Source organism: Nomia melanderi, chromosome 2 (genome assembly GCF_051020985.1).
Source record: "Nomia melanderi isolate GNS246 chromosome 2, iyNomMela1, whole genome shotgun sequence".
NCBI lineage: Eukaryota > Metazoa > Arthropoda > Insecta > Hymenoptera > Halictidae > Nomia > Nomia melanderi.
In genome coordinates, this window is record NC_135000.1 from 16990073 (window position 1) to 17002705 (window position 12633).

General features: G+C 37.9%; 1 protein-coding gene across 5 annotated transcripts in view; it reads left to right on the forward strand.

The window, feature by feature from the left end:
• Positions 1-3498: 3498 nt before the first annotated feature.
• Teh1 (tipE homolog 1 phospholipid transfer protein) overlaps positions 3499-12633 on the forward strand; it is a 104106-nt gene continuing 94971 nt past the window's right edge. For all 5 annotated transcript variants that reach the window (XR_013001430.1, XR_013001431.1, XM_031986052.2 and 2 more), the window contains exons 1-2: positions 3499-6249; positions 8657-8990. Coding sequence is in view for 3 of the 5 variants with exons in the window: in XM_031986052.2 (XP_031841912.1) it covers positions 5703-6249; positions 8657-8990 (881 nt within the window). In the remaining 2 variants the exon portion in view is untranslated. The remainder of the gene's footprint in view (positions 6250-8656; positions 8991-12633) is intronic.

Genomic DNA, 12633 nt, shown 5'->3' on the forward strand with positions numbered 1-12633 from the left:
CCGTGTAAATTGAAATCGTGTAATTCGAATGCCGTGTAAATCGAGGGCTAAGCATATACTTATCTACGAAAAGGATTGGTGTTCCGTTCCATCTGTCCGTTCCGTTGCACCCTAATCTCCTCCACTGTACGATTAGACTTCATTTGTATTTATAAATATTAGTAATCCCATGCCTTATGACTTATTTCGTAATTATGATTGATATAACTACTTCATCGTTAATAATTTATTAGGAAAAGAAACAATTTTTATGCTTATGCTACATCTAAGTTTACTCCAAAGGTTAACGATTAATAATAAAAAAGTAACATTTAATTTACATTTAAAAGCAATAAATAACATTTACGATTCTCAAATTCAATTTAAAGTTTGCGTCACAATCCTGACACGATATTGTAGGTCAAAGGTTTAAACGCGCACGAAAAATATGAAAGCACATCTAAAAATTGTTTAATTGTTAATTGACTTACGACATGTTCATTTTGCCCCTTTGAAACCAATTATCCGAAAAAACGTTTATTCGGACAGATTTGCTTTCTATTTAACTCGGATAATAGGTGTTTTGCTGTAATTGTTTTCGGACGTTGTGTGGATGGTAAAACCCTCGGTATCTGATCCTGATCTAACCGTACCTTTGACCCCTGCTGCGAACCAAGCCTACACACTTTCTGATCTCCTCGAGATTCGCTACCGTGGTGCGTAATTAATATTTTATGCTGGGACACACGGTACGCGACCGGCTCGCGTTCCTCCCCTTCGGTCGCGTTTCGCGAACCTAATGGACCCGAGATTTACGAGCAAACTGTTGCTTTTGTTGCGCCGTGGTCACGGCTTCCTCTATACGCGAGCGTCGTACGCGGATTCGCATTGTCTCGCGTTAAAACGACAACGATTGTTTCTGCCTGGCAGAGAGGAAATGACAAGATTCACACTATTTGATTGACTCACGCATGGAAATTATGGAATACTATTTTCGTCAAACAAGTGTCCTTGTTTTTTATGCTTGTAAGCTGTTGTTTTATGTCATGCCGGGCACATGAGTAAATTTTAAATTGAATTTAATTAATGCGAACTTTATTCAGATCGAATCATTTTGAGAGAAATATTATTTCACGTTTATAAGTATTCAACATATAAAGCAATTTTCATTCTCATTTTGTTAGTATTGAAGTCATGAAAGCGTTTATATTGGAAATTATTGTCAGTATTAATGTTTTTATCTATATAGAGCAATGAAAATGATGCACAAACTTTTAAAGATAAGATAATATATACATTTTTTAGTTTTATAAAAGTAACGTATCAGCTATTTTAATTATCCAGTAATTCTAGCATTAAGCTTTCGAATACAAAATATTACTAATGTTCATAATATAACGACAAGGGGACTATATTAAATAAATGCAAATAGTTTATAGATATACTTTTCTCGATTTGTGTAGAATATACAAATTAATCACATCAACTTTAGATATACATATTTCAAGAGATTTTATCATTTTAATTTCAGTCTAGTATAAATTTGTCTTTTATATACTATAAAACATCGTATAATCGGTATTGCTTTCAGCGAGGAAACTTTGTAACACAATTCCTCTGAATTCTTGCCAGCGATCATTGAATTAAAGAATGCAACAGCTACAGTGGAATCCTTTAATCCGATTTCCCTCTCGACTTTCAAGTTCTCCGTGTCCAAAAAACGACGGGGAGAAAAACTTAAATCCAATTCCCGGGCGAAGTCGATTTATAATGGGTTCCCATCTGTTTCCTGCGTTACAAAAAACGAAAGAATCACTGGGGCGATATAATGGTCATACTTAAAAAGTTGATCCTCCATCAGTCTCGCGTAACGAAGACAAAGTCCTCAGACTATCCTTACGAATATTTTGAAATATGATAATAAAAATTTTTCTTATTATTATACAGTAATTAGTATGATACAGTATCGCGAAAAAATAGATGAAATAGAATTCGCTGTCAGAATAGATACTGCTAGGAATCATTAATGATAAGCTTTTCTACCTAAGCAGGAACGAAACTATTAGACAACTGGTTAATGGCGTTTTTAATGTCTGTGCCATGTTAAAAGATGAAAATAAAACATGTTTCTTTGATAATAAATTTATTAAGAAATTTAAGATTATTGATTCTGAAATTTAAAAGATTATTAATTTGTATAAAAGTTCAGATTTATAATAAAACATAATAATTTAAAAGATATGTTTCTAGCTTCAAAATTGTTTTTGATTTATTCGATGTATTAAAAAGTATGGGGATAACTTAATTAGAATTATATTGTTATAGTATTACAAATAGGATTTAAAAAATATTGTGATTTAATTTTTTCACACGAAATAAGAAGTTTTGAACCTTTATTACGTACTTGGCAGCCTTTTCTGCGAAAGCATGATTTGGTTTACTTGAAGCTGTATAGGTAACACATATTTATATAGTTACGCAAAACGTATACGATTATATGGAATTGAATTCTGCTAAGGTATGTTGAAAAATGTAGTTTTTAGAAATGTAGTATTAAAGTCCCCAAGAGGTGCTTACGATGGTCAGCAATTTCTTATGAAAAAATTCATCTGCACAATATTATTTCCAGTCTTTATACAAATAATAAGTTAAAAATATTTACGGAGTATTTTATCCTATTAAAAATGCAGCAGATTAAAATCTCTTAGAACGTTTTAAATTAATATAAAGTTCCTTAAAAAACTCTCATCAAAGAGAACAATTCTGATCTATTTGTATACATATACCATCAGACTGAAATTGATAAAATTTTAACCGAATCATGTGTTTAACATACCTGTCAACGTATTAAAGAGAATGACACCTTATTATAAAATATAATTCCAATATCTACTACAAAAGATACACAAAAAATTCCTAACTAAGTACCCATAAAAATCATATAAAACTCAAATTAATTTATTCAGCGAAACAGAAATTGAAAATTCAGTACTCACATTCCCAGCAATTATTCTCCTCTCTCACCCAAAAGCCTAACGAAAACCAAGAAAAGAGAGAGAATAAACACGTTGAAATCTGTACAAAAAAAAAGAAAAACAATATTATCCGTGCCTTATCGGAACAGTCGACGCGTTAAATAAAAGGCTAGGTTCGTCAGAAACGGGAAGCAAAAGAATCTCGTGGCGCGTGTGATTTGCTGCGATCGTGTTTCCTGAAGTGAAGTCACGGGAAACGCCAATCGAAAAAGAGACGACACTCGAAAAAGGAGTAAAAAAAAGGAGAAACCTAAAAATTGGCTTAATTATGGGTCGCAATTAAAGGATGATAATGGTCGGAGAAGGATGCGCTGGGGTTGGAGCGCGCGAGGAGATGGAAAGGGGGGAGGGAAAACGGGAGCAAAGCGGGCAGGAGCGTAAACAAGGAGAATGCAACGTGGGGGCGGCTGGCGGTCAAGGGGGTGAGGGGGTGAGCGCGCGCTCATGCGCGCCTGGAACCCCGCCCTGTCGCTTCGGACCGAAAGCCTGTCCCGTCGAGGACTCCAGGCTGAGGCTCGACGGATAGTCACGCTTTAACTCGCGATCCGCGAGGCGGATGCTACCGGGAACGCGCGAGAGTCGCAGGTGTGGGTAACCGATGTAACAAGAGCCGAGACACGGATCTTACTCCTAGCTCTCCTGCACTCTGTGCCGGGGACCCCGTGGCGGAATCGCGGTGGCGCGGACGGTCGCTTCACGGGGGGTTTATTGGTCTTCGATTAGAGGCAGGTGGAGGTGTCAGGTGTAACGCGTAGGAAAAGTTCGCTACAAACGGGTTTCGTGTCGTCGTTGAGAAACGTTCGCTGATTGAGGATTCAGCGGAGTGATAGGAAGCTTGAGGGGGTAGCAAGCGGATCGAGGATTCATCGATCCCCGGATGGTTTTTGTGGTAAACAAATCGAGGAAATTTCCGAGCGGGTAGCAACAGGGTAACCACTTGCGGATGGGATCGTAACCGAAGCCAGCGAGACGTGTTGTTCGTAGTTCTCGGAAGAAAGGAGAGAGTCGTCGTTGTGCGTTCGCGTTAATCTACCTCGGATTTATCTGGAGATACTGAAAGCAAGGTTCTAAAGAGTTCCAGGAGGGAATCTGGCGTTGGTTTTGGATCGCGCGATTGCCGATCGGATTTCCAGGGTTATAGAAACAGTATCGAGAGGCGAGGACAAGGAGTATCCTTTCGCGGAGGGAAGGAAGAAGCTTCGATCGATTTTTGACGCGTGACACGAGCGGTATTATCCTTCGTTTGCGTTCAGGACGCGCCTCCTGTTGATTAGAAGCGCTAATGGCAACGGCTGTCGATCGATCATCGACCTCGTTAGCCAGGGAGATTCTTCGTCGATGATTACGCACGCTGGGTTGATTTGTTGAACGAAACCGAAGATAAAGCGGGTGTACAAAGGGGAACGCCTGGTAGGCATTTTCGAGTCGGTTGGTGTGCGCGTGATATCGTCGTTGTAATTCAAGTTGAAACAAACCAGTGTTTCAACAGAGATCTTCTTAAAATCATTGATCTAGCAAGGTGTTCGAAAGCGATGAATTTCACTAAACGGCCTAGCGTAAAGTTCGATTGTTAAGGGATTCGCGGCACGTCGCCGATATCGTGAGTCCAAGTTCCAGTGATAGTAATCGGTTAAAGCGTTCGATGGTGTGCTTAGCGCGAAGATAACGTCCTTGAAACTTTTCCGTGCGGATCAGAGGGGGCTGACTCGGAACATCGCCGAGATGCTCTAGGCCCGACATCATGACTACAGCCGAAAGGTCGTGATCGATCGGCTCGGCATCGATGGCCTAAAAGAACTTTAAACGTGCAAGGTCATTATGCATACCGAGAAAACGGGGACAATCTAAAGTGCAAGTGAATCGAGTTGCAAGGAGTTCGTCTCGGGCCGGACACAGAACCAACATTTCGGCTGTTTCGCGGGGATAACTTTCGCGAGGCCTAGCCGACCTATTTATCTGCGGGAGAAGAACATAGTAAGTCTCACCCGGGAAGAGAGGGACCTCTTCGAGACGGTTCAGATGACGCGATAACGGGATCTGCTGATCCGCGCGATGCCGTGTCAAGGACACCAGAGGAAACGGGAACGCACCGGTATTAACGCAATGTGGCATGCCGATCACGGTGCCTCCGTAAACGATTCGCAGGCTTTCCACGAGACTCCGATGACACGGTCGTATGCACCGAGGCGACGATAACGTTCGCCGTTTCTTCCAGTTCGCTACGACAGCTTGCTGCCAACGTTCGGACTAACGTTATCAACGAAACTGTAGAACGAGCCTAACGGGTTTATTCACGAAAAGAAGACAACGGAGTGAGGATTCAGTCAATAAACGTCGAAAAGGGATCGAACCAAAAGAGATTCCTTGTTATTTTAGATAATAGCCTAAAGGAGCCAAGCTGTAAGATTGAAATATTTAGCATACGAGAAAGGTGTTTACTAAATGAGACCTATCAAGGAACGAGTGAATCAAGCGGTCCAGAAAGCAATCTCCGTCTTGTGCAGCCTGACGAACCAGGACGCCCGGCCTCGGTATCAATCCAGCCTCTGACCCGAAATCAGCGGACAAAGCAGCCCCGCCGGCACTCGATGAGTCCTAGTGAAGATAAGGATCCTCGAGCACCCTCGATCGTTCGCCACGAAAGCCTGAAGAAGATCCGGTTGGCACCTATCTGAGAGCGGTCGGGTGATGCGCGGGAGCAGCTCCGAGCTCTTGCTGGAGGCGAGCTGCGTCCAGTGTCAGAGCGATCATCACGGACAGCATAGGCATCAGCAGCACCAGCTGAACGAGAAGCACGACTTCCAGAAGCGCGAGCTACGTCGTCGCAAGCTGTTGGAGTTCGGGTTCGGCGCTTCGCGGCGCCGACCGCCACGGCGTACCTGCCGTCAGCGGTTCAACTTTTATGCTACCTCGGCGTTGGCCTTCGTCGCGACGTCCGGCGGTGCGGCGTTGCTCTTCCTGGTGCCACTGTACGTCGATCCGGCGATCAGCACACTGGCAGCCGATTTCTCGCCCGAGCCGGTCATCTGCACCACGTCCAGGCGCGAGGAGCTCTACGGCCTGTTCAACTGCACATGGAGCTCGTGCCGCGAGGGATGCACCAGCGATGTCTACAGGTGTACGCATATCTACGTCACGTATACGCCATGGAGCAACGCCAGCATGAAGAACGACACTGGCGGTAAAGGGAACTCCTCGAGCTCTGCCGGCGTCGTGCACACCTCCACCACTCCCGGTAAGGATCACCTCGTGCGTACTGTAGCTGACTCGGAACTATTCGGACGTCTTTGACCAACGTGTCTCGCGTTCATGGATGCGTTAATGATGTTTCTGTGAGGATATGTGGGAGTTTGAAGGAACTGAGTCTGAATGTAATGATTAACAATTATATCGAAAGTCGTAAAAAGTGATTATTGACAATTTATTTACAAGTCTGTGTAGAACGAAGAAATGTTGGTTGTTAAGTAAACATTTTGGATTTGATTGAATTAAACGGTTTATGGGGGTTAAACGTTCGAAAGATTTTGGGGTAGATGTAGCTGTTATGGCTACCTTCACGATTGTGTTTTCTGGGACTTTTGTTTACTTCGATGCACAGCAATAAATTTATTGCGTGAACAACTTTTTTCTAACATTAGTTCTTTGATTATGAACTGTTTAAGATGTTTACCTATATTTGAAAATTAATTGTATATTGTTGAAGTGAAGTTAACATAAGATGTCAATTTGGATGGTTCTCTGTGTTGGGTAAATAATCTTGTTAATTATACAGTGAGGTAAATTTATTAAGTTTAGTGCATATACAACAAAGGTGTTTTCCAACAGGAGTGCCTAAAGTTATAATTTCTATTTTTACTGATTCAAACGTTCAAGTATATAAAATTGTGAAGTTGCTATTGAATTAGGGTGACAAAGGATATTATGGTACCTTCATATATAAGAACATTGTTTATAACAAAAGTTGATTAATAACTGTTATATTTAAAAAACAATATCATTTTGTGTTACAATATTATAGACTACAAGTATATAAGAATTTACTTAAAATTTATTTATTAATTATTAATAAATGATGTTCAAGAAAACGTTCACCTTCTACTTTGATGAGTGGTTTAAATGATTTTTGGCATTCGTCGAATTAATTATATTAATTTTCCTACTCGTATTTAATTCAATGTGTCTTTAATTGTTTTGACGTTTCCTTTCTTGGTGGAAAACACAGTTCTTATCACATTATCTAATGTGTTTGATAAAAATTTAATAGAAATAAAATTTGACAACTGATACTCAGAGTGCGTGCAATTAACAATCGCTGTACAGTGCAAAGTGCTAATTGCTCTGGTAAAGAGACAATTATACCAGCAATTCCATGGGACATTTATAATTGCCTCTCAAAAGCGGGGTAAAGCGAAATCTCTGTCGTTCGAATAATTATGAGTGGTGTTGGACCCTCTCTTCCGTTTCATAGCAAAACTGAAAGATTTTATACGGTATCACGTGTTCATAGGTTAATCAGAGATAATAAGAATTCAATAAATATTTTAGACGTAAAATCAACTTTATTTCGAATCTTTAAAATACATAATATATGCGTCATAACTCATGAGAAGAGGTTTTCTATTTCACCAATTTATCTTTAACGAGGTTATAAAAGTTTAAGAAGTGTTGCACATAAGAAAGTTCGTCTTGTGAAAATTTAATATGAAAAGTGGAATTACTTTTAAGTTTGCACAGTTTTATAGTTTTTCTACGTTATTAGTTTCTTACTCCGTTGTATGGAACGACAGTATATTTAATATTTCTTTAGTTGTATATTTAATATCACAATGTATTCCTACATTGTAGAGTACATTACAGATTAGAAAAATCGTTAATTATATAAATGTTCTTTATGAAAGTATATTACCTCATTTAATCACTTGTCTTTGTTTCAATAACGAATTGTTAGGTTTTATAATAAACAACAGTAAATTGTATCAGAAGACAAATAAAAAGCTTTGTGGGTTAATTTAATCCATTTGCATGATTACATGAAAAGTATACTCTGATGATGAAATTTGTTTGTATTACATCTAAAATGCAAGAACTTTGAAAATTATTTAGAAATCACTTTGAAATTGCACTATCTCAAAAATGCCAATGTTTCTAGTTTCATTTTCATATGATCAGTAAGTGCTTCTGTTATGGAGAATCAAAGGTTGTATTTACATAAAAAAAGTAGAATTCATTACGATACATGTAGTTTTATTACTGCAGATGAAATATACTATTTATAGTAATAATATTAAACTTCAAAAAGTGATGCACCTTCATGGCATCTTACACATATCATTCCAAAAATTAATCACAATAGGCACTTGGAATCTAACAGAAAAATTTCTTATTGACACCATTTAATTAAATAATAATGATTACAGTACGACAACAATCACAGTATAAAAATAACAGTAATACATTCATGTTGAATTCATCCAAATGAGGTCTAAACGTGACGTAAGACCAATGATGATGCAAATGGGTTAATCGATACAATTCATTAATTTTCACTCATTATACCTTAAAAAAGAAACAAAAAAGAAAGAAAAGAAAACCCCCTTCAAATTGTGTCAATACCTTACTAAACCGAGAACATATCTCAACAGTGCCGACGCCGGGTGACGTCGAGGCGGCCCTCCTGGTGAACATCAAAGGGTGCGGGTATCCGCCGATCGTTGACTGCGACAATTTCACCCGGGAATTGGGCTACGAGGGTGCGAAGTTCCCCTGCCATTATAGCCGTGTGAACGGCAGCATAGTGATGGCGAACTATGACCGCGAGGCGCAGGTTACCACCATCATACACTTCTTCGCGGCACCGTTCGTAGTGACTCTCGCGACCAGCGTCGCTCTGTGTGTGATGCACTGTGACTGTAGGTGCAGTCCGCCGCCCCGACATTCGTCGCGCGGGATCCGAAGGGGCAGAGGCAACGATCTCAGGTAAACTATTCAAATAATTACTCTACCAACACATTCGGGACAGATGGGAACTATTTCCAAAATGTACGAATTCCAATTTCTTGTTTCTAACTGCACTGCTAGGAGATCACTTGATGGCTAGGTTAAGGAATTTGTCAGACTGATCAGGTTCCATTTTTTCTCACCTTCTGTTGGTTTATTTTCCTGATTTCTGATATTTTCAATCATTAATTTACTATTTGATAATATGGTTATATCTAATCAATCTAAACTATAGAACTTTAAACAAGAAAGACACCTTCTGCCCCTGTGTAGTTCTGCTAGACATGAAGTCACCTTCTAACTGTACGGTACAGTATTTAGTAGCTACCTGGACGGCACAGGGGTAAAGAGACCTGTGGCTGTGTGTTTTGTATGTAATTTTGATTAGTTACGAGTAACGGTATTGACAAAGGGTAAATTAAAATAAAAGATGAGGTAAAAATTCACCAATTAGATCCGCCTTCTCTGTCTAGCCATCAAGTCGTGGATGGACAGTAGTTCTACAGGTGATACTGTTGTAATTCAATGCCGTGCTTTTATACCAACTAAAAGAATATTCAATTTGCTCCTGTTTTTAACATATCTGTGCTTGTTTGGCGTGAACGGTAACCAATATATGTTTACAGTGAACGTGGAAGTCTGATTATATAGTTGACCCCACAGCGACAATCTTCATACGAAGTGATTGTTTCTAATATATTATCGGATTTCATTAATTATTTCTTGTCTTAATCTATGAGGCTTATTATATTTGAATATTTATGTTTAAGAACTGTTTAGACTAGTTTCTTTTAAACTATAATAAATATTGATATCAGTAAATATGTATGTGTACAATAGATTTTTTAGGCTAAAGAATAAGACAACGTGATCTTGGTCTCAATGAGTTTAAATGGTGCGTGGACGAATTGTATTTTCAGTACTTGTTTCAAAACTCAAGTTAGCATTTGTTGAATATTCGTTGAATTTTGTCAGAATAAGGGGCCAACAAACATTTGTTCGGTATCTTAAGGCGAGACTGTAGGTTACAAGGAAATACGGTAGTTACCAAATTGACCGCGGGGTTCGCTCTTGGGAACTACAGTTCCTATCTATGCCGAACGTGTTAAACATTTTCTTCGTAGTTGATGTCTGCCTTACGGTGTGTTTAGTCTAAATAGACGAATGCTCTCCAGTCCAACAAATTCGTGCTTGATTAATGGAAACGACAATTGAGGACATATTCGTTGCAAACGTGAACGAATATGAGAAAGTATAATTTCAGAACTGAAATGCATATAGTATTGCTAGATTGAGGGTGATCTTTTGCTACTTGTTCATTTATGTAATTTATGTTACTGCAAATTTGTGTATTAACCCTTTGTACTCATGAAGTAACTTTTAATCACTATTTGATTTGCTAAAAATTATAAAATTTGATATTGAGTACTGATTCTGATTTAACGTGTTGTCCCTTCACAGGCAGATTCTTAAATATTAGAAAACAAGAAAATCATACTTTGATATTTCATAACTTAAATAATTAAGCTACATCTTGTAACTTTCAGTTATAGATACCAAAAATCAATGTCGCCAATATGATGACATTAATTCTCGAAGGCTCAATACACGAAACACTGAAATAAAATACTTCAGTTTTTAATTCATGTACACTTTTCCTTTCTTTTAATTGTAAAAAATGTCACTGATATTTTATCGAAAAGCTACGAATATTTATACCGAAATAACTTTCGAGTACGAAGAATTAATATACTTTATATAAATATTTTTTTATGTAAAATGGTATCTTCCCGTTTATTTCAATGACCTGAATATCTACTATGTTCAACGAATGCTCCTTTGGACATGAATGTCATCGGTGTGGGCAGCCAACGTGCATTCGTTCGTTTGGTCTAAATGCATCATTACACACACACACATGCGCGCGTGAGAGTTTGAAGAACTTCGAAAACACCGAATCTGTCTAACAAAAGCAGCGTTGTAAATATAGGCGAGCCGGATTTGCCGGATCGGCTCGACAGAATGTCGTTCGGAGATTCGAGGATGCTTTCTTATTCATCAGCTCGGACTTTGCCCGTTACTCAGGGTGAATTTACAATGATCGAAGGATCCAGCTGTCATTCCGTTTCACGTCCCAAGAAACTTTCATTGATATTGGTTTGGTCGCGAATCCTATGGTCTTGTCTTATGGCTCGTGGGTGTTCGACTGTCATTTATTACCGGTTCTGCATTCTGTATGAAGTCTGGGGGTTATGAAATATAAATGGAGTTTGAAGAAGAGGACAGTGACATTTCTTAAAGTGTTGAGTGTTTTATGAATTTTGATATTTGTTTTAATAATTATCGTTAACGTATTAACAGTTCATTCGAACAAAGTAGATGAATATATAATTTTGTTGTACGGACGTGTATAACAAAAATAAACTGTATTTATTGAGATCGAATATAAGAAATAAGGGAAACTAATGAATTAGGATGTAAAATATTATATTGTCTAAAATTACTTTTCAGGTTTTTAACAGTATTTTCTAAATGTTCAGGTGATTTTGAAATGACTTTGCAGTTTGAAAACGATATAAACAGAGTAGTAGAAAATATTAGAAGAAGAAAATGAGCAATAAATATCTTGTTTTTATATTTGATTAATTATTTGAAAATATTTGATTAATGTTATACTATCAAGCTATTATATAAGCGTTCTAATATAACTCTAATTTCTTGTAAAATATAAAGTATCATAATAGTCCTAGTGAAAAACTACTGGCAAACTATTAACTGGCGACATCACTTCACAATGTAATGGTCACCGAAACGTACCGCGAAACGCAGTTGATTGAATCTTCCAATCGGCGATTGCGCAGCGCCCGTACCCGTCAAACAGTTTTCGCACGACTAAACGAATACGAAAAAAGACGAAGTATCTTTTGAAAGGTATTGATCGGATCACCGGCAGTGATAGAGTACTTCACAATAATCTCGAACTTCGTCGACTTGCACGCAGTTCACTATGTTGGAAACTCTTGTGATCGATCATGGCGGCGTGAGGTATTGGGGAGAAGGTGTTGTACTGGTGCTCGTTTCGCGAAGAAAAATATCTCCAAACAGGAAGTAATTCTTTTTGACAGGAATATTAGAAAATTTCAATTGCATTTGGGTACATGATTCTTGCCACTTTGTCGGGTCCTGATATTGGTTTCTTTGAAATGAAAATTGAACATTTCAGAGAATAGGTGGTCGCTAGAGTTGGAATATCATTTATGTAGATGTTTGTAGCATTTAATATCTGAACTATGATATTTAAAATAAGAAATATTTATATTGGTGAATATAAAATAAGAAATATTTATATATTTTATATATCCTCGTGAGAGAAAAGAATTTATCCCTTATTTTAACTTTTATAAAATAATCTACGAGAAAGTAATAATTTTCATAGAGATACGTAGTTTAATAGTCACACAAGTAGTTTAAAAAATAAGTTGTAAAAAACAAATTCTTTCAACTATTATGTACACAGTATCTAAATGACGTGCCGTTGATTCGTAAAGTGTAATTAAATAATTATCACAATAGTTATGCAATAATTTTGGTTGAATATGCATTATTGAGAACGTCAAAATAC